The 22,845-nt window shown below is 43.4% G+C and overlaps 2 protein-coding genes across 6 annotated transcripts in view; one reads left to right on the top strand and one right to left on the bottom strand.

Moving 5' to 3' along the window:
• The window catches only part of LOC138744990 (uncharacterized), a 29,463-nt gene extending 24,429 nt beyond the window's left edge, over window positions 1-5,034 (top strand). The window contains exons 9-10 of one of the 2 annotated variants that reach the window (XM_069901964.1): window positions 1,055-1,175; window positions 2,502-5,034. In XM_069901964.1, coding sequence (XP_069758065.1) covers window positions 1,055-1,175; window positions 2,502-2,590 — 210 coding nt within the window. In that variant the 3' untranslated portion in view covers window positions 2,591-5,034. Of the gene's footprint in view, window positions 1-1,054; window positions 1,193-2,501 lie in introns of those variants that run through there. The other variant, XM_069901966.1, reaches the window with a different exon arrangement.
• Window positions 1-22,845, bottom strand: part of kiaa0513 (KIAA0513 ortholog) — a 66,396-nt gene that overhangs the window by 10,795 nt on the left and 32,756 nt on the right. For 3 of the 4 annotated variants that reach the window (XM_069901969.1, XM_069901970.1, XM_069901968.1), the window contains exons 2-7: window positions 12,149-12,596; window positions 10,716-10,815; window positions 3,368-3,441; window positions 2,965-3,035; window positions 1,872-2,025; window positions 1,219-1,259 (exon numbers count right to left, since the gene is read on the bottom strand). In XM_069901969.1, coding sequence (XP_069758070.1) covers window positions 1,219-1,259; window positions 1,872-2,025; window positions 2,965-3,035; window positions 3,368-3,441; window positions 10,716-10,815; window positions 12,149-12,477 — 769 coding nt within the window. In that variant the 5' untranslated portion in view covers window positions 12,478-12,596. The remainder of the gene's footprint in view (window positions 1-1,218; window positions 1,260-1,871; window positions 2,026-2,964; window positions 3,036-3,367; window positions 3,442-10,715; window positions 10,816-12,148; window positions 12,597-22,845) is intronic. The other variant, XM_069901971.1, reaches the window with a different exon arrangement.

The raw sequence follows: 22,845 nt of genomic DNA on the forward strand, positions 1-22,845 counted from the left end.
GTATGCATTCATCACAATGCCCTTCATCGGCTATAGTTCGACATTTAACACCATCACCCTTAAAACTGATCAGCAAACTCCAAGACCTGGGACTCAACACCCAACTGTGTAATTGGATCATGGATTTCCTCACCTCCAGACCACAATCAGTGAGGATTTCACAAACTAGAGCACCACGGAGCTATGTTCTTAGCCCCCTTCTCTTCTCACTTTAAACCTATGACTATGTGACTTTGTACGACAATAACACCATCTATAAATTTGCCAATGATGTCACGGTAGTGGGTTGTTTAAAGAACCAGCAACAACCTTGCTCTCAACGTCACCAAAACTAAGGAGCTGATTGTTGACTTCAGGAAGGGAAAACCAGAGGTGTACATCCAGTGATCAGAGGTGGAGAGGGTGAGCAAAGTTCTTGGGAGCCACTACTAATGGCATCATGAAGAAAGCACATCTGCTCCTCTACTTCCTCAGGGATTTGCAGAGGTGTGGTATGACATCAGAAACCCTGGTAAATTTCTATAGAGATGTGGTGGAAAGAGGGCTGACCGGCTGCATCAAGGTCTGGTGCGGGGACACCAATACTGCTTAGCATAAAGCCCTCCAAAAGGTAGTGGATACGGCCCAGGACATCACAGGCAAAACCCTCCCCTCTATTGAGTACATCTACAGGGAACGTTGCTGTCAGAGGGCAGCAGCAATCATCAAGGAGCCACACCACCCAGCACATGCTCAGTTCTTGCTGCTGCCATGAGGAAAGAGGTATTGGTGCCACAAGGCTCAGGAACAGCTGCTGCCCCTCCAACATCAAACTCCTCCACAATAAACTCAATCAGGGACTGACTCATTTAAGGGCTCTCTTGTGCACTTTACTGACTTTTTTTTATTCTCTCTATTGCAGTTTGTTTACATTCATGATTTGTTTACATGTGTAGTTTTTTTGCACTACCAATAAGTGGTAGTTCTGCCGCACCTGCAGAAAAAGAATCTCAGGGTTGTATGAGATGTCATGAATGTACTCTGACAATAAATCTGAATCTATGTTTCTTCCCAGGTCTCAGCTTACGTATCAGGGTCCTACAGCCCTTTCTCCATTTCTATAGACATAGTGTGGGCCCTGCAAGGAAGAGAACCCTCAAACCGAACTACACACCCTAGAGTCCCTGAAAACAGAAGTAAGCCAACACTGAAAGCAGAGCCTATTTCAGAACCACCTACCACCATTCTTGGACTTCTCTTGTGCTCGACTATCCAGGAGCCTGTAGGACAAAGAAGGGTCTGATTTAGTGCTTCTGTCTGTCAATGCACAGAAGCAATGAATACACAGCAGGCCAGCTTTGACCAAACATCCTTCCCCCTCACCTCAACAATGTACTGAGATCAGAAATTAGCACAGCAAGGCTGGCAATTTCAAAAGAGGGAAGTAGTCTTTCTATGCCAGCCATACTCTCTCTGACAAGTTAATGCTCGAGTCGTAACCTTCTCACTTGGAGGAGACAAAACTCTGAGCAGCTCTGGTGGAAGAACAAGCGAAGTGATGAAGAAGACCCAGTCTGAGGTGACAGAAGCAAGTTCCAACATATTACGTGCGATCACAGTCACCTTCTGGACTTCTCCACTTCTCCGAGTGGAGAAGTAAGAAATAGTGGCAGGCCATTTAACCATTCAGATGTCCAACCGTGGCTATGATCATGGCTGATTTTCATCCCAGCCTCACTTTTTCTCCACCAACTCACACGAATCCAAAATTACATCATATCTGAATATGTGATTCAGGGAGAGAGGGAACGATGTAGCCCCTTTGGCCCTCCGAATCCATGCCAACTACAGGTGCCGGAAGGGGAATTGCCAAGCCTGGCAAGTGTACTCACCCATTTTTCACCTTCATTTCCAGAGCCCCCAAAAATCCCTTCACGTTGTCGGTGTTCCTCAGCATCTGTGCTGGCAGGTCTCTCCGCACCACCCAGCTGCTCTCGAAACCTGTGGGCTTCTTCTTCAGCTCAACCACGCTTGGGTATGATTTGCCTGCGGAGTACAGAGATACTCTGGGCGCAGCTCAGACCCCTCTCCCCATGGTTCAGCTCTGGCTGGCCAGAGTTTAGCTGCAGCATTGGTACACAAAATAGCAAAAAGATGCCCAGGTTGCAGGGCAAAGGGATCAGCAGATTGGCTCACATCCTGAGGCAAGTAGCCAGGATAGGGTTGAGATTTGAGATCCAATCCCAGGATCTGAAAGAAAGCAATCTTCAATGTACTTACTAGCTGTGTCAGTGAGTACAGATGAGATTGGGTAGGGACAGTGGCTTTAGATTTCTGGGCCACTGGGATTAGTTCTGGAGTGGTGGGTTGTGAACAGGGTGCATTGCAATAGGGCCAAAACCAATGATGAAGCAGCTAAAGGTGGCTGGGGCTGAAACACCACTTCAAGAATTCCTCCATTGAGATCCTGGAGGTGGGACGATTAGCCCCTGATAACAATAACCATTTTCCCTTTGTGCAAGGTACAACTAACCCCGGTCACACCCAACAAATTAGGAGATGGCACAGAGGGCCTGCAGCAAATCAACCGTGGTCCTACTCCTTAACATGAAGTGGACTGAAGATTGACCTCTGTGATTGAGAGGAGTAAGGGGAAGAAATTGTGGTGGCAGTTGGTCACGGGAGCTCACACACATAATTATCACTGTAGCATACAAGTACTCTGAACTGTTGACAAATCTACCTGATAAAGTCATAAATAAAAACTGGAGACCCCACTGTGCCAGAGCATGAAAAATGGTTTGTTGCCAGAGAAAATTAAAAATGGATCAAGAGTCTTTCCCAGCATTGCAGCTCTCCTCCTGAAACATGTCTACTCATGTCCACATCAAAGCCCAGGAGAAGCAGTCTTGCTGAGCCCTACCATAGGTCAACGTCAGCAGAACCCAGCAGACACCACAAGGTCTTCCTGCTGCTCTCACTCACCTATATGATAAAAGGTGAAGCACATGGTCATCAGATTCTTGGCAGGGCCAAAGTCATCCCTCTGATAGCACCTGCAATGAGAACACCAGATTGTGCAGTCTATCCCCAATCAGAGCCCGCAGCCTATCTAGGACATCACTCAAGTTCAAGTGACGTTTATGGTCATCTGATTGTATATATACAACCCCACAAAACAGCACACCTCCAGACCATAGTGCACCCATAGTGCCCTTGGACTGTTCGGTGGTGTGAGGCGCCCCTGGTGTAGCCTGAGGAAGTAACCACAGCCCATGTTATAGAAGAGATGAGTCAGGTTATACATCATTTGTGAAGTGTTATGAGATGTGAGATAAGCACTTAAGAGCATTACATTTTACTTAAAAACAATTTAAAAAATACTCACTCAAACAAAACCACAGCAAAAGACTGAACAAGTCGGTAGAATGCATGTTCAGTAATGCATTTGGAATGACACCGCTGGAGGGAGAGGGGAAAAAGTTTATTAAGTCAGAGTCATACAATGAAGAAGCAAGCCCTTCAGCCTAACATATCAATGTTGCGAATCAAGTACTGATCTATAGGGGTTCCATTTTCCAGCACTGCCTCGTCATTTCAAGTTCACATATAAATGAGAAACACAAAAATTGCAGATGCTGGAATCTTGAGCAACAATGTTATCTGGAGAAAATCTCAAACTGAAACACTGTTGACCATTCCTTCTCATAGATGCTGTCTGACCTGCTGAGTACCCACATCTCTTAATGTATTCATTTAAATATTTCTGAAATGTTGTGAGAGTCTTTGTCTCCATCACCCCCTCAGGTTGTGTGTTCCAGATCCCACCATCTCTCACACCTCCATACTGTATATTTTAGCGTATAAATCAAGTTACGAAACCCAAAAAAAAACTCACAAAAATTGGGGTTGACACCAGATATACTTTTGAGATTTTAAATTCAGCTCAAAATCCAATCCATGCTGACCTGGTATTAAGTCTACCCTTGAAAATCAAAAAAAAAACCCCGACTGCAACAGATTTTCATAGATTTTTATTTAAAACAACACTATCATTGTCTGAACACAACACATTTAGAATGATTCAAAATCTTTCTTGCTATAATCGTCTGAAGCAAAGATGTCAGCAAGCACATCCATTCTCTCATTGTTTAAACAGTCATCACATGGGTCCCCGTCCGTATCTGATGAGGTGGTTTCAGCTTCATCAACAGTGTCCCACAATAAATCATCTTCCGTGCCATCAATTGCACAAGAGATACTGCACTTTTTAAATGATTTTAATCACAGTCTACTTTAACTTTGTCCTATGCCTTGAGCACGAAGTTACACAGCATATCAAGTGATGCAGCACGTGTCGCCCCGCCTTTTGTAAAGGACTTTTCTGCGCTCGACATCCATTCCTCCCGCTTACGGTCTTTGAATGGCTTGTTCAAGCAGACATCGAAAAGTTGCAACTTGGATGTCAAATCATCCGGGATAATCACCATGTAAGCATTAATTTGCAGTGCTAATCTACTTTTAGTGTTCTCAGTTAAGTGGCTAAAAAGCATACACCAGACTACCAAATTCAATTCTTTGTATAAACCCCCTGGCTGCCTGTTCCACACATTGTCTCTATGTAGTTTTACACCAGTGTCATCCATCCACCCTTTTTCATTAAAATATCAAAAATACCTGCAGGGAATTTCATTTTCAGTTTAATTTAGGATTTGACGATTACCATGGGTCTTAACTTTGTCCCACAGGCTATGCAAGGTAACACCACGGTAAACTTGGTCCTTTCATGGCCTGTACTTCTTGTTTGCACAGTTTTAACACCTTTCCATTCAACTGTTCTATTGCCTATCATGTTGAAATTCATGGGGGTTTTGTCCACTTTTCTGATATTTGCCAAAGCAAACTGGTGTTTTTGCTGGTTCCGTATAATAAACTGATGAAAACTTACAACTTTATGATCAAGATCTTTTTGTAGTTTCCATGCAACTTTTGTTTTTTTGGGGTAATACCAGATTTTTCTTGTTCATGAAACGATTGCATCAGCCGACTGTAGCCTCATAATCATCACTGGTGTGACTTGGCCCACTGCAGTGAAAATGTTCTTATTTTATTTCAGATGACTATATAGCAATCTTGGATCTGTTTACGGATCTATTCTGCAATGTGATTTTCCAACCCTGGCCAATGAGTGATTCCTTTTCTCAAAGAACATTGCCTTTTTGGTATTTTTCTTAGCCTTCTTTCTTCCTCCAATCTCACTAATTTCTCATGCACATCATATTTTCTTGAAGCAGCACAGTTACTGGTTTACCTGGCCATTCTAACACTTTCAACTTAAAGCTCGCTTCATATTTTTGTCGCGTGTTGCATTGTGTCGATGGACCCTCCATGAGAGCAATCACCTCCAGCCAATGCCCAGCAGATCAATCCACGTGATCTATGGGGGTTAACATATACGCTGATCAACGACCCATCTCAAACATCTCGAGCTTTGGGGGTCGACTTATACGCCAGTCAACAGGGGATTAAGAAAATGGGAGTCAATTTATACGACGGATATCTCATAAAACCCTTAAAATGAGACTGTAAAAGAGGGGTCGACTTATAGGCCAAAATATGCAGTACCTTTCCATTCTTCCCCCCTTCTGTTTTTTGGTCCCCTTTCCCACCTATCCCCACTTATTCTCATTGCCCCTCCCCCATTGGGTTCTGCCGCTCTTTCTCTCTCCTCCATCACCCCACCAGTTTTATCTGGCCTCTCTCCATTAAACCATTCTCACCTCTTCTACTTCTCAGATTCCAGCACCTTTGACATCTCATCGCCCACTCTCCCCGAGTCATCTTCCTCCACCCAATCCGTTTCTCTTCACTCGCTCATTGTCTGGCATTTGCCAATCTACTGCCTGCCTGTCATACCTCACCTCTCCCTGGTCCACCAATCTCATATGGACTCCTGTCCTGTCCACTTTCCTCTGCCATCCCCCTCTGCATTCCCAGTCAATGAAGGGTTCCAGTTTTTTGATCATTTTTTCTCCCACTGATGCTGCTCCTCCAGTACATTGTGTTTAATATCTCAGTCTCCTCTGATCAAAGAAAACAAAGCCAGACTACTGAGCCTATTACCTGTGGATCTACTGGGAAGTACTAACTATTCAGATCTTCATGTTCTTTGCCATTATAACTGCAATACCAGTATGTGCTACCAGAGGTCATCACTGAGCTGTGGGAGAAAGTTTTTCAGTGGCTGCAAACCTAACAATGTAGGCACAGAGACCATTCACTCACATCAGAAACCCTTTTTCCATATTCTTTTAGATGGTTATCTATTGAAGGTAACTTCCATAGAATTACTACCTTCTATTTATCCAAGGATTCCCTTTTATTGAACAAAGAATGAGAAGCTGGAGGGACTCAGTGCATCTGCCCCATCCCTCTGGCCTCTCACTGCCTGGTCCACCCCTCCAAGCATCTCGCTGCCTGGTCCACCCCTCCCAGCCCCTCACCACCTGTCAGTCCCTCCAGCCCCTCACCTCCTGTCAGTCCCTCCAGCCCCTCACCACCTGGCAGTCCCTCCAGCCCCTCACCACCTGGCAGTCCCTCCAGCCCCTCACCACCTGGCAGTCCCTCCAGCCCCTCACCATCTGTCACTCCTTCCAGCCCCTCACCACCTGTCAGTCCCTCCAGTCCCTCACCATCTGCTCTGAGTTCTCATTGATTATTCATATCTTCAGTTTTTGAGATTCCCTTTTTTTTTGGCATTTTGACATCTTTTTCAGCACTCCTTGTTCATTATCAGTCCTGAGGGCAAACCTCTCCATGAATCCCGGTGCTATTCCTTACAACCTCAGGAGATGCAAAACTTGCTCTTACACTTCCTCCCTCACCACCATCCAAGGATCTAAAAAGCCCTTCAAGGTGAGGCAAAGATTCACATGCATCTTCTCCAACTTCAGCGACTACCCTCAATGCTCCTGATGTGGCCTCCTCTGCATCATTGAGACCAAGCCCATAACTTGAGGACTGTTTTACAAAGCATCTGTGTTTTGTCCACACTGGCCATCCCAAGCTTCTGGGTGCATGTTGTTTCAACTCCCATAATGACTTGTCCATCCTTGGTCTTCCTCACTGCCAGAGCGAGGCTGAACACAAACTACACCACCACCTTATATTCTGCCTGGGCTGTCTGCAGCTCATTGATATGAGCACTGGATTTGCCAATTTCAGATAACCAGACTGTCTAATCTACTGGTTCTTCACTCTGACCTTTTACAGAGTCCTCTATCCATTTTCATCTCATCTCCCTTCTGTTGCATCCTCTCTACCAATAGTTCACCTCTACCACCAGATCCATCTGACCCAATTAGTCCTTCCCCTCTCCAATAGTTTCTATAATTGTATTTATTGTCCATCTTTTTTGTTTCTCTTTTTAAGTCAATTAAGTATCCTGTTGTAGTTGTTTTCAACCAAGTACCAGTTCATCTGCAGCAAGAAAGAATTTCAGTGGATTGTACATTATACAATGTACATGACAACAAACTCAATATTATTATCATTCTACCACAGAAGGTAACCTTCTCTACTTATCAGACTCCAGCACAAGCAGCCTTTGTTTCTGGTTCATCCTGTCTGACTCATCTTCTCCATCTGATCCCCTAATTTTCTCCCCTGCTTCTTTCCATCTTCATCTGGCAACTTCCCATCATATGCCAACTTCATCCTTCAACTTCCCTAACTGACTGTCATCCTTCCTGCTTCACTAATCTCCTACTGGCCCCTTCCAAACCTTCCCACCCTGATCTCATTATAATGGCTATCTCCCCTCTGCACATTCAGTCTTGATGAAGGGTTCTGATCCGAAACAACAACTACAAAGCCCCAGCTCCATCAACCTTGTCTCATAAGACACATTCTTCTACTAATGCTGTTCTACCATCGAGCTCTCAAGAGGTCGACCCTAGGCTAAGAAACACATTTTGCAACAACACCTCCCCTGTTGGTAGGTAGACCATCTGCAGGAGGAGGATCCTGCATTCAGTCATGGAGGCCCATTGCTTTCAACTCCCCTCTACCTTCCATTTTCTGGAGGATAGTTTCCTTCCCCCACTCCATAATCTGACAACAGATTTCCTTTCCTGCTTCTGTCCAGCATCTATACTTGCACAATATGCACTGGTGATAAACAAGCTCATTTCATTTCATATTATTTGAGTCATAAGGAGGCCATTTGATCCATAAAACATAGAACTTTACAGCACAGTACAGGCCCTTCAGACCATGATATTGTGCCCACCTATACAAACCTACTCAGCAAACTGAACCTTCCCTACCTCACACCTATAACCCTCTTTATTTCCTGATTCCATACACCTAAGGCTTTTAAATGTCCCGAATATACCAGCCTCCACCTCCACCCTGGCAATGCATTCCAAGCATGCAGAATTCTACATGTTTAAAAAAAACTCTAACATCTCCCTTAAACTTTCCTCCCCTCACCTTCTACAGATGTCTTCTGGCATTTGCCAGTCTCACCCCGGGAAAAAGGTGCTGGCTATCCACCCTATTTATGTCACTTATAAACTTGTAGACCACTATTTAGTCACCTCTCATCCTTCTCTGCTCCGAAGGGAAAAGCTCTCGCTCTGTCAACCTTGTCTCACAAGACGCATTCTTCAATCCAGAGAACCTTCTGGCAAATTTCCACTGCAATCTCCCAATAGCTTGCATATTCTTTCTATAATGAGGTGACCATAACTGAACACAATTTTCTAAGTTGGGTCTAACCAGAGTTTTATAGAGCTGCAACATTACCTCATGATTCTTGAACTCAATCCCTTAACTAATGAAGGACAGCATACCATAAGCCTTCTTAACTATCCTATCAACCTGTGTGGCAACCTTGAGAGATCTATGGATTTAGACCCCAAGGTCCCAGTATTCTTACATTCTTGCCATCTACCATGTATTCAGTTTTCATGTTTGATCCTCCAAAATGCATCACCACATTTATCTGGATTGACATTCATCTGCCACTTTTCTACCCAACTCTGAATTCTATCTATATCTTGTTGTACCTATGACAACCTTTTATACTAACTACAACATCTCCAACTTTTGTGTCATCTGCAAACTGACTGACCCATTCATCTGCTTCTTCATCCAGGTTATTTATAAAAATCACCAAGAGCAGGGGTCCCAGAACAAATCCCTGTGGAACCCCACTAGTCACCCATTTCAACTACTACTATCCTTTAGGCAAGCCAATTCTGAATCCACACAGCTAAGGTTCCATATAATCCCATGCCTCAAGACATTCTGAATGAGTCTACCATGGCAGACCTTGTCAAATGCCTTACTAAATTCCATATACAGGTGTACCCTGTTTTATGAATACCTGTACTTGCTTTACAAAAATTTGATTTACTAAGAAACCTGTGTTTGCTTTTACAAAAGGATTTGAATGAGTTTTGAATGGGTTTTCGCTTTTATGAAAATAGCCTCCAAAGGTAGTAAATGGCTCTTCGCTTTACGTCATTTTGGCTTACAGGTTTCATAAAGCAGGGTATACTTGTACACCACATCTCCCGCCATTCCTTCATCAATTTCTTTTACTTCCTCAAAAATCCTAATTAGATGTGTGAGGCACTATCTACCCCTCACAAAATCATGTTGACTACGTCCACCAAACCTTAGCTAGTCCTTAGAGTAATCCAATCTCATTTTTCTGTGACATTTTCACTCACACATTCCTAGGACCTCCATCACCCTGGTCATAACCTCTTCTCACTGTTACAGTCAGGGAGAAGGTACAGAAGCCTGAAGACCAGCACCTCTAGGTTCATTTCTTTCCAAAGGTCTTGAACCTCCCTTTGTTACACTAATCATAAACTGTTCTGACAGCACTAAAGAATTGTCTACACTTGATGTACTTTTTTTCTTGTACTAGTGTAATTGTGAATAATATCTATAATCTTTTTTGCAATTTAATGTAATATATATTTTTATCATTTTTTTCTGAAGTACCCATTTCAGCAAGTTAGAATTTTGGGGCATATTAACACTGTACAATGTGTATAACAATAAACTTATTATCACTCCCCAACTTTCCTTCACTAGGAGCAATTTACAGAGGCCAATTAACCCTTCAATCCACTCACTCCTGTCAATCTGGGAGAAACCTGGAGCACCTAGGAGAAAACCCATGTACTTCCAGGGCGACAATGCACAAGATGTGGACGAAATCTGCACTGTTGGAGCTCTGAGATAGCAGCACTATGAGCTCTGCCACTGAGTTTACAATTCTGGGTTCTTACACTAACAGAATCTTTGAATAATCTTTCCATTTCCAGCAAATGAGGTATGGGATTTGTTACAAAGTTTTAGAAACTATAAAGCAAATAAGGTATGCATTCAATCCACCAATGCAATGGCAACTCTTTGAATGGCTCTCTCCAGCAAATACAAATGCAAACAAAAGGTTTTTTCCTGAGAAAAATGGTCACTGCTCCCTGGAATAAGGAGACTGTAGGTTAGCAGACTGTACCATTTTCAGGGTGAAAGTGAGACAGCAATATCAAATTCTCAAGATTGAATAATAGGGTGAACAAGAGGAATGGTCACTGTCCATTCTTATGAGGCAGTTGAGGAACCACCCACCCCAGTAACCACACCAATATTCTCCAGAATAAACAGCACTATTACAGGGTGTCATTTCCCACCAAGGCCCAGCTGCTTCACACCTGGGCGCTAACATATTTGGCAAACCACTCTCTGCCTTGACTGCTTTCTTCAGAGCACAGCTCCCCAAATCGAGCCTTGTCCTCCTGGCCAATTTCTACCCTGCAACAAGAGAAATACCATAGAGTTAGCTTTCATCTCCAGGTGGCAAGTCCCCACCATGGCATGGCCTCTCCCATGGCAACCCTCCTCCCACAGCACAGCCTCTCCTGTAGGAACCCCCTTCCAATGACAGCCTCCTCCACAGCAACCCACCTCCCATGGCACAGTCTCTCCCACGGCACCCCACCCCATGGTAACATCCCCCTCTCATGGCAGAGCCCCCTTCCCATGCCGCAGTGTCTGCTATAGCAACCCTCTCCCAGAGGGTCACAGGGGAAGGGGTGGTATGGTCAAAGTCGACTAGGTTGATACCTGGGATGAGGAGTGTCGAGGCAAAATTGGCCTAATCTTAAACTTTGTAGAATGAGATCTCATCTGGACATAAATGGGAAAAGTCAAAAGACAAGGGACTCCGGCAAGAAATCATTCAAGAAACAGGATCAACTACAATATTAATGAATGACAGAGCAGACTCAAAGAAAGGCCTTGTCCTGTGATGGTTTCTTATTGTAAAATCAATCACATCCTAACATGACTGAGTTTTGCCATCATTTATTTCCCTCCCACTACTAAAAATATTACCAGTAACTCTTGGTGGGTTTTCTTCCCCTACTCATACAAATCCGGCCATCCGGGCAGGTCTCATTAACAACACGTTAATTCTACAGAGTAGACAGCTTCAGATTTAGTCATACAGGATGGAAACAGGCCATTTCAACCTACGAGTCCGTGACTCCCAATCACACCCAATTAATCTACAACCCCCACTAAGTTTTGAATGGTGGGAAGAAACCAGAGCTCCTGGGGAAACCCACGCAGCCACAGAAAGAATATACCAATTCCTTATAGACGGTATGGGATTCGAACCCCGGTGTCAATTGCTGACACCGTTAAGGGGAGGGAAATCTGTGGCTACTGAGATGTTCATGTTTAAATTTACTAAAGCTGAAGAAAACAACTCAAAACCTCACCGAGAATGTCAGGCTTTTCTGCCAGTTACAGAAATTAGACATTTTACGATCTCCCACTGGGAACAAAGTATGGGACCTCTTGGCAAGTAACTTAGCTGAAAAAATTTTCAGTCCTTTCATTGAACTGAGCAAAATCAACAAAGTATAAAGTTACCACTGGAGTTGGATTTTTATTTACAAGGAACCCGTTTAGCTGCAGCAAGGAAGAATTTCAGGCACAGGAACCCTGTATCTATGCAGCCAATAAAATCATTTTTATTCTCGATTATGGTCAGGATGAGGTTTCATGCTTGAAAATAGCTGCACTGAAACTAGAGTCAGTAACTAATTGCAAAGGAAGCCACACATTTCCCATCACTCACCTCCCAGTGAAGATCTTTTCCACATATTGTCTCATGAATTCTCTGCATTCCAATACCACCTCATCCTCCAATACTGTGTCCAGGCTCTGATGCGAGGAGAATGATTCAACTGAAGAGGCTCTTCTCGAGTTGTCCCATGTAGTGTTTATTGGTGAATCCTCCAGGTCACTGTCAGCAGACTCAGTTTCATCACTCTCACTTCTACTTGTCCCATTGATGTGTTGGTCGTGACTACTGCTAATAGCTTTGTTCAAAGAGACAGGCTCATTCTTGATTACATCAGAATCAAAGTCTTGAAGATTCTCAAGGGGAATTTCCTTGGTCCCCATTTTAGCTGAGAGGTGTAAATGTAGACAAAGTGTTCCAGAAACCAGTCAAGACATCCAGCAGTCCAGCAATCCAATAGAAATTGGTGATTCCATGATCAGAGCATAGGAGAAGGGAGATGCTGTTAAACAAAGCACATGGCAGTAAATTGGTACCAGAAATACTCAGTCCTGCTGTAGTGCAGTCTTTGAAAAGGTTATAGTCATGGAATAAAAGACTTTCAAAATTCAAATGTCCATGACAGAGATAGCATAAGTGAGACTCAAAAGAAAGCATGCTCTACATTGTCCAAGCTAGAAAGTCTCAGCATGGTTTGGATGCAGAGCAAAGCTTCCACTAAGGTGCCTCATTAGTTCAGCCAAAGTAGGAACAGCAGAGATTGGATGGAATAAAGCTTCATCCCCAGTGTCCTGACAATAGAGGGCAAGTATTAAATGTGAAAAAAAACCCTCTAGCTCACACTCTACTGATGTATTATATATAGGCTGATGAGCTGGACTACTCGCAAAACAAATTTATTCACTGTACCTTGATAAAAATGACAATAAACCAACTGAACTTGCACCAACCTGAGACATAGCAGCTAAGTTCCCTAATAAATTAAGAGAGTGACAGATAGACATCACAAGCTCGAGGAGGAGGATAGGCTGTTTGGCCTATGTCTCCACTGGGGGCCAAGGCACATTTAAGAGGGGGAGCACTGAATTACCGGTAAATCACAAAATATTTTGTTTTATGTAGTCAGTATGGAAGAAACCATCTAAACTTGACCACTGCATATGTAGTTCATGGACTATATATTAATTCATTACTATGTAATAATTTACTATATACTGTATTTACTATATATTCATCATTATATTTACTACACTATACTACAAAGGAACAATTTACTCACACTATACAAAAGTAACAATTCATTATGTACTTACTACACTATGCCACAGTGAATGAGTCAAGAATAAGGTAGCAGGAAGCAGGATATGTTGAAACACTAGGTTCAAAATATGATTAGATAAGTGGGTGGAAAATAATGAAAATAATTGTGGCAAACCAAGGGATGGCATACTGCTAAGATATGTGGTTATGAATGATTGGGTGCAGAAATTGATCAAGTCAGGACTATAACATAAAAAAAAGGCTCTGTGCTGAGTTGTGTGGGCAGTCAGTGACTAGTTCTTTGATTGCCACAGTTTTTGTTTGCAAATAAAAGTTGACAACTTCTTGAAGAATCTTCTGCATCTCCTGGTCATTCTTGGCATTCGATAAACCATGACATTCACAGGGAAGGGGGCCCCTAAGTTCAAGTTTATTATATGATTGTACAAGTACAACTTGATGAAAGCATGTTCTCCAGTCCTTAGTGCAAAACACTGCAAACATGCATATAGACAACACACATATACACAAATGATACATATGCACAGTACATATATACAATTATTAAAATAAATAAATATTTTGTTAAATAGTACAGTCACAGACAGTTTCTCTGAGCAATTAATCAGTCATTCAGCAGTCTCACTGCCTGTGGGAAGAAGCTGTTTTGCAGCCTGGTGGTTCTGGCTTTGATACTTCTGCATCTCTTTTCTGATAGGGGTACCTGGAAGATGCTATGTGTGTTGGAGTTACCATAATTGAGCCATAGCCAAAAAAAGGTTGAGAATGGCATATGGTATGCTTGCCTTCATAAAATAGGTCAGGATACAGTATTATGCAGCAAATTCACAAAACAATGTTGAGATTGCAGATGAGATGAATCTAAACATTATGTGTAGTTCTGGTTACCACCCTGTAGGAATGATGTGGTTACATTGAAGAGGCTGGAGAGGGGATTCACTAGGTTGCCTGGATTGGAGTATTTTAGTTGTCAGGAGAGATTGGATAAGATGGGCTTGTTTTCCCTGCACCAAAGAAGGCTGAGGTGTTACCTTAGAGAAGTAGTAACATGTCTAGCAACAATTTACAACATCGTTCCTCAAACCAGGCCAGAAAAATTATTTCAAAATGTTATTCATGGTCTTCTTTACACCTAGATGACTTCCCAAAGGGGTACTATGGGCCAAATTTAAATTTTCATTTTGGTAGGCTTTAGAAATGACCACCTGATGAATCAATGTCCACTCTTCATTTGCAGGGACATCACGAGGTCTCCATTTTCTCATTAACAATTCATCCTTCCAGTAATATCCATAATCTCCTCCTCATCCACAGCCTTCTCCCTCAAGTCAGCAAGATTCTTTGCTGCTCAAATATCTCTTTCCTTGACAAAGGCAAATCCTGACCCTCAAATATAACCTGCTCCTTCTGGAGTACTTCAGGGGAGCTAACCTCAATGGTCCTAGATCAGGACAGACCTCACCAGCTCAGCAACTCTACAGTGACTGTAAAAATAAACTGACATTCCACTGGATGCCTAATCGACACGGGTTCTACTGAGAGCTTCATAGACTCACAGAGTGTGCAAAAATACAACCTGAAGACGTAGCCTTCTAATTACTGCATATTTCTTATCAATCACATTCTACACGAGTTCAAAAACATTGTATAGTACACCTGTTGTTTGAAGGAGGGGGGGGGAATTCTATAAATTTTGCTTGTATAGTCTTGGTGAACGGTGTTCTCCGGTGTTGATGGGTCTGGACTTACTTTGTCACCTTAAAAGCATGACCTTGGAGTATTCTGGTCCCCTCCCCACTGTAACAGTTCGGAACAGAGGGCCCCCAAAATTAGAACCCACATGCACCTTCTCCACACTAAATATTGACCACCCCCTCCTCTCTTCCTGAATCTGTCCCCAGACTGCAAGCCCATTGTCTCTAAGAGCAGGAGGTACAGCTCAGCAGACCGTGAGTTTATAAAGTCGGAGACTCAACATCTGCTGCATGAAGGTATCATCAAACCTAACACCAGCCCGTGGAGAGTGCAAGTGGAAGTAGTTAATAATTGACTATAGCCAAACCATTAATCGGTACACACTGCTGGATGCATACCCCCTCCCTCGTATTTCAGACATGGTGAATGATCAGGTTTATTCAACCATTGACCTGAAAGCTGCCTATCACCAGCTGCCAATCCGTTCCAAGGACCATCCCTATATGGCATTTGAGGCTAATGGTCATCTCTATCAAGTCCGGAAGGTCCCTCTCGGTATTACTAATGTGGTTCTATTTTCCAGAGGCAGATAGACAGAACGGTGGACGAGTATGGGTTGAAGGCTATCTTACCCTACATCGATAACATCAACATCTGTGCCCACACCTTGGAAGACCATGGCATCAACCTCCAGAGTTTTCTCCAGGTGGCGAAAGCCCTGAACCTCACTTATAACTCTAACGAGTGCGTGCTTCAGGACTAAATGGCTGACTATCCTTGGCTACGTGGTGGCGAATGGCATCATTGGTCCCGATCCCAATAGGATGCGCCCCCTGTTAGAGCTCCCCATCCCCAGAACCACAAAACATTTGAGGGGATGCCTGGGGTTTTTCTCATATTACGCCCAGTGGATCTCTCAATACTCTGACAAAATTGTCCTCTTTTAAATTCGCCGTTGGCTGAAGCCCAAACAGCTTTTAACTACCTCTGGAAACACATTGTGAAAGCCACCATGCACATGGTGGACAAGAAAGTACCTTTCCAGGTGGAAAGCGACGGTTTGGAATAGTTCTGGCTGCTACCCTCAATCAGGCGGGCAGGCCTGTTGCATTTTTTTCATGGACATTACAAGGCCACGAGCTCCAAAACCCATCGGTGGAAAAGGAGGCTCAAGCCATTGTAGAAGCCGTAAGGCACTGGAGACACTACCTGGCTGGTAGAAGATTTACGCTCCTCACTGACCAGCACTCACTTACATTCATGTTCAGTAGTGTCAAGAGGAGAAAAATCAAGAATGACAAAATTGCTAGGTGGAGGATCAAACTCTCCACCTACAATTATGACATCGCCCATCAGCCCGAAGCCCTTAATGACCCTCCAGATGCCTGATCCAGAAGAAGCTGTGCCTGTGCACCGGCCAACTGCGAGCTATGCATAATGAGCTCTGCCATCCAGGGGTCACCCTCACAGCTCATTTTGTCAAGGCTTGCAATCTGCCCTACTCTGTAGAATACATCAGGGAAATGACCAGGTCTTGCCAGGTCTGCGTGGAGAGTGTGCTGCACTATCACCCTGCAAAAGCACACCTGATCCAGGCCCTTCAAACAGCTCAGCATCAAATTTAAGGGACCTCTTCCCTCCATGAACGGCAAACCTTCTTCCTCTCTGTCATTGACGAATACTCCCACTTCCCTTTCGCCATTCCATGCCCATACACATCCACCTCATCAGTTATGAAGGGCCTAGACTCCATTTTCACACCGTTTGGGCATCCTAGCTATATCCATAGCAACTGGGGCTCATCCTTTATGAGTGACGAGCTGTGTCAGTACCTGATGGTGAGGGGCATCACGTCCAGCAGGGCTACTAGCTACCAGCCCCGGGGGAATGGGCAGGTTGAAAAGGAGAACACCATGGTCTGGAAGGCTGTCAAACTGGCCCTGAAGTCAGACTCATGCTGACAGGATGTCCTCCCCATCGTGCTCCACTTTATCAGGTCACTACTATGTACTGCAACCAATGCTACTCCTCATGAGCTTCTATTCACCTTTGAAAAAAAGTCGACATCAGGAACTACATTCTCAGTCTGGTTCATTACTCCTGGTCCAGTCCTTAAGAAGCATGCAAGGAGAAGCAAGACCGACTGCCTGGTGGAAAGGGTGAAATTGCTCCATGTCAATCCCATGAATGTCTATATGGAGTACCCGGATGGCAAGGAGGACACCGTCTCCATCAGGGACCTGGCAACACTGGAACAGAGGGTCCATTGACTCGTGCTCTGTGAGCCGCTGAGCTCATTCTCACCATCCCCAGTCAGGGGCTCAGGGATCCAGTTCAGGAGGAAAGTGCACTCGCTCCATCATTGAGCCGGAGACCCAGCCAGCCTCTCCTCCCTCATAAGGGGACCATGAGATCCAAGGTCCCCCAGTGCTAAGGTGCTCCACCAGGATCTCCAGACCCCTGGACCGCTTAAATTTGTAAATTTATAATAAACTATATATTTTTTAACCACTTGTTTCTGAACCCATGTTCTCAGTCTTCATTCACAGATCCTAAATTCTACAGGAAGGGGTGAATGCAGTGAACTGGGATTCACTGGTAGGGGGTTGTGCTGATGGCTGGACCCGCCTCCCAGCTCCGCCCCCATCTGCCCACATTTAACCCTGATTTCCTGCCTAAACCCAGGACCCTTCTGAAGACTACTGTTGAGCCCTACTCTTAATTATAAGCTAATAAAAGCATTTGCTCTGCCTCCAGTCGTGAGAGCATTTATTCACGCTACACTCTTACTTGTGGACTTTATTGATTTTCTTTTGTTCTCTTTGTATTGCATTTGTTTATATTCATTATCTGTTTACAGTTCTTTTATTTGTTTACATGTTTACAGTTTATTTTTTGCACTATCAATTAGTGGTGATTCTTCTGCGCTCTCAGGAGAAAGGAATCTCAGGGTTGTATGTGATGACATGTAGATGCAAGATTATCGATTGGTTCAATATAACTTCTACCACCTATTGTATCTTACGCCACAGAAGTTACATCAGTCAAAATCTGAAATATTGGAGATATGTTTTTGATGAAACAGGAACGTTTTTACATACTACACGGTCGTGTGTGAAGATGAGGCCTTTTTGGCAGGATATTGCTGAAACATTGTAATGGAAGATTTAAATCGTGTTTTTTACTTTTGCAGCCTTTGCTTCTACAAGGCTGAGAACCTGCTTGTTTTTTTAGAATCAGCAGACATAAGCTAAATTCCACCGAGGGGCCAGAGATGCAGTTAGACGAAAGGACATCTGTGTACCAAGAACATTTAATCTGCCTGCTTGTTTTGGTCACAGACTGTCAGAGGCCTAAGCCTTGATGCAAAATAAACCATTGTATTCAAAGTGATAAGCTGAAAATTATGTTATTCGATAGAAGCCTAGCATGCTAGCTTGCTCGCTTATCTTTCTTACTGTGCTGGGAATAGGTACTTGGGTAAGCAGTTTTTGGGTAATATAAGCCATGGTCCCGCTGCTGAAGTTTGAGACTCTCCGAGAGGTGGCAACATCTCTCAGCAAGAAGAACTTCTAGAGTCCAGCCAACGTCCCGGTCGGGGGAGGTGGAGAAGCTGCTACCGGCACCCTGACAACCTACTACAAGTGTGCAGTCGTTGCCTTGCTTCGGCAGTTGGGACCAGTCCAGGCGTTGATAAGTATAGTTGGGAAGGGCTTGCATATTGTAGTTTGAAATCAGCTTTTGAATTTGTAATAAACATTTGTATAATCTGAACTGCTCTCGGTGTGTGTGTGTCTATTTTCTTTCGGTAGCTCAAACACTGTGACCAATCTAAAACAAACAAAATGAGAGGTATAAGTTTACCCAAGACAAACATTAACAAGGATAACAGGGGTGGCCTACACGGATAACCCAAAGCTTTATCTTTTGGGTAATTTTACTGAAATAAGTAACAAGTAAATTCTAATTTTCTTTTGTCAAAGTAGCTTTAGCAGTAGCTAAAAAGTATATTGCAACTACTTGGAAGTCCAACTCTCCCTTACACATAACATGATGGACTGCAGAGAAAAATAGTTTTATACCAATGGAGAAAATTACATATAATCTGTAAAACAAGTATGGTATATTTGTCAAGATATGGCAGCCATATTTGGAAAAGTTATAATAATAATAATAATAATAATAACAGATCCTATTATAATATAAGCAGATGTGACTTCCCCACATAGATTTTTTAATGGATAGTATAAGCATGAGGTTTGACGGTGTGTGGTTTTACATTTTGTACGGGGGGTTCTTTGTTTTATTTTGATGAAAAAATTTAATATATTGTGACATTGAAAATTTTTACTATATATTTATTAAAGAAATGTAAAATCAAATATTCAAAAAAAGTTTGGACCTTGGGGTTCAAATCTATACATCCCTCAAGGTCGCCACACAGGTTGATAGGATAGTTAAGAAGGCCTATGGGTTGATGGATTCATTAATAGAAGTAGAGAGGTCATGTTGCAACTCTACAAATTTCCGGTAAGACCATACTCAAGAGTATTGTGTTCAGTTCTGGTCACCTCATTATAGGAAGGATGTGGAAGCTATGGAGAGAGTGCAGAAGAGATTGACCAAGATATTGCCTGGAGTGGGAAACAAGTCTTATGAGACATGGTTAGCAAGGCTGGGACTTTTCACTTTGGAGCATAGAAAGATGAGACTTAACAGAAGTCTACAATATTATGAGAGGCATAGATAGGGTCGATGGCCAGCACCTGCTTCCCAGTGCAAGATCAGCAAACACCAGAGGACATATGAACATAGGGAAGTTTAGGGGAGACAGCAAGGATAAGTTTTTGAGTTATGGGTGCCTGGAATTCCTTGCTAGAGATGGTGGTGGAAGCTGAAACATTGGGGGCATTTAGAGACTCTTAGACAGACACATGGATGAAAGAAAAAATAGAGGGTTATAGGGTAGGGAGGGTGTAGTACTTTGTATTTTTAGGAAGGGATATAAAGGCAAAGGAGGAAAAACCCAACACCCAACCCCAACCAACCAATTTTCCCCTGCAGCCGCTGCAACCGTGTCTGCCTGTCCCGCATCGGACTTGTCAGCCACAAACGAGCCTGCAGCTGACGTGGACTTTTACCCCCTCCATAAATCTTCGTCTGCGAAGCCAAGCCAAAGATATGGGACAGCACATCATTGAGGGCCAAAGGGTCTGTACTGTGCTGTATTGTTCTATATTCTATGTTATAAATATCCTCCACATTATTTCTGCGCTTTTCCCCAAGAACATCTTTTCCCAATTTACTCTCTTCAGTTTCTGCCTAGTCCCATGGTAATTAGGCCTTTGTAGCAGCAGCTAAATGGAGTTGAAAGAATGAAACCAGTACCTAGTGGGCTCATTTGCACTCCAGTTGTTTTTTTGAAATGTCCTGCGCAGCACCTTATAAGGCCACAGGTAAGTCTCACCCCATGCGCATACGGACTCAACCCAGCTGGTGGAAAAGACAACCCCCCAGGCGGTGCCATCTTGACGCGGCTGCGCCATTGCCACAACCATAACACATGGAGCCAGTTCACCTGCTATCACTGATGTGCACCGCCAGACAACCCCCCCCCCCACCCAGAACCGGCGATAGCATGTTGTGCCCCTGAGTCCTGTGTCGGTTTTGCTTTAGGAGGACTGCCCCGATGCTTGGCTGGCTGTTGGGCAACCGCTGGCTGAGGTCGAGATGTGCAGGCTTCAGATGGTCAGCTGTGAATAGTTCCACCCTGCCCCCAATGTCCAAAGTGAACGTGTTGTCACTCCTGCTGACCACCTTGAAGGGGCCTTCGTAGGGCCTTTGGAGGGAGGGTGTAGTGTGCACTTCGGCGAACGAACACATAGACTGGAGGGCCCATAGGTGCTGATGAGGAGCGCTTTCAATGCAGAGTATTTACCTTCCTCCATTGAGTTCTGTACAAGGTCATCCACTCCTTGATCCGGAGAGCTGACGACGTGGTAATACTTGGTGGAGTCTGAGGTAATCTGCTTTATTTGGAACCGTGCTTCCACCTGTCCAAACCAAGTGTGTGGGAGAAGCGTCCAGAAAGTTTGAGGGTGATTGCACTGACTGCTGCACCATCCATGCTGTTGAGTCCAGAGGCATCTGGACCAGTCGGGGTCACCAATGTAGCAGCAGCTAAACAGAGTCGAAAGATCGAGACCAGTACTCAGTGGGCTCATCTACACTCCCGTTGGTTTTTTGAAACTTCTCGCACTGCATTTTATAAGGCCTCGGGTAAGTCCTGCCCTTGCGCTGGAAACAATATCATGACATAACCCCCGCATGTACGTGAACCCAACCCAGAAGACGACCCTCAGGGGAGCCATTTTTACATATATATACCAAAATAATCTATATAGAACTTACAAATAAATATATAGACCTTCTGTTTCTTTTTCCTTATATATAAAAAAAAATATATATATATGTATATATATATAAATTCCAAAACAAAACAAACATTCCAGTTCCCCCCCCCCCCTAGTTACCTCCTTCCCCTTAACTTAAACAAGATAAACAGATACTCACAGTCCATTTTACTGGCAAAAATAACTAAGGTTGAGGACACATCACGTATTTACAGCAACAATATTAAACTTGTGCACCAATAAAGTTCAAATAAGCTTACCAGGTCTTTATGAATGCATCATGTTTGCTTCTTAAATTACAAGTTATCTTTTCCATAGGAATACAACTGTCCATTTCATTTTTTTTAGTTTTATTTTCCATTTGTGTCAAAACATATTGTGACAGAGTATATAGATATGTTATTGGGAAAGGCTGGTTACATACAAGCACTTTAAAATAGATCTTATTTGAAATGCTGGAGCTCTGCTAATGCGAGGTATATTGGCTCCACAGCTTTTGCAAGAGCTTTGGAGAGGGGCCAAGAGACTTCACTAATGGATTGTTGTTTACAAAAGGCAACAGATGCAAGATCTTGTTTGAGCTGCCTTCTGTTTGGAAGAGAAGGAGCTGTTGTAAGAGGGTTTATGTGGTTTTGCAAGCAGAGAGAGTCCAACAGGCTTTTTCTGAGAGAGAGTGAGATCACTTCTACAGTGTTTTAGCCAGGAGAAACAGCTGGGACTGGAACAGGACAAGCTGGCAAGCTTGTGGAAAGCCCCATTTGGAAGACGACCTGGTCAAATCCCTTGTGGTTCATGCAAGAGGAGAGGTCTGGCTGTCTAATATTTCACTTGGAATAAGAGAAACAAAAAGGAACTCTGTGGTGACCTGAAAGAAAGAGGTTATCAACTGAAGAACCCTGAAGGGGTTGTGGGTGTCCTCAAACAACAAATCTCTCTCTGAAAACTGACAAAAACCTGACTGAGTGGTAACCATTTACCTTTCAAGCAACAAAGCTTGGTGAACTTTATAAATGTTAAATTCTGTGAACAGTATAAGAATTGACTGCAACCAGTGAACTTGGAGGAATGAGAAATGAGATTGCACTGTGAACCAAAGAACTTTTCTGAACCTACACACCCACATTACATACACGTGTGGTGAGAATTAAAAGGGGGTTAACTTAGGATAGTTAAGATAGTTAAAGTGTGATTCTGTTTTCATGTTTAAATATAATTAAAAGCAAATTTTAAGTAACCATTTGTCTTGGTGAACATCTATTGGTGCTGGGTTTTTGGGTCCTCTTGGCTTGTAACAATATACAGTATTTATCCATAACATAAAAATAATAAAAGCTATGGCACAAAAGTAATAGTGTTTATATA

Source organism: Narcine bancroftii, chromosome 10 (assembly GCF_036971445.1).
Source record: "Narcine bancroftii isolate sNarBan1 chromosome 10, sNarBan1.hap1, whole genome shotgun sequence".
In the NCBI taxonomy this organism is placed as follows: domain Eukaryota; kingdom Metazoa; phylum Chordata; class Chondrichthyes; order Torpediniformes; family Narcinidae; genus Narcine; species Narcine bancroftii.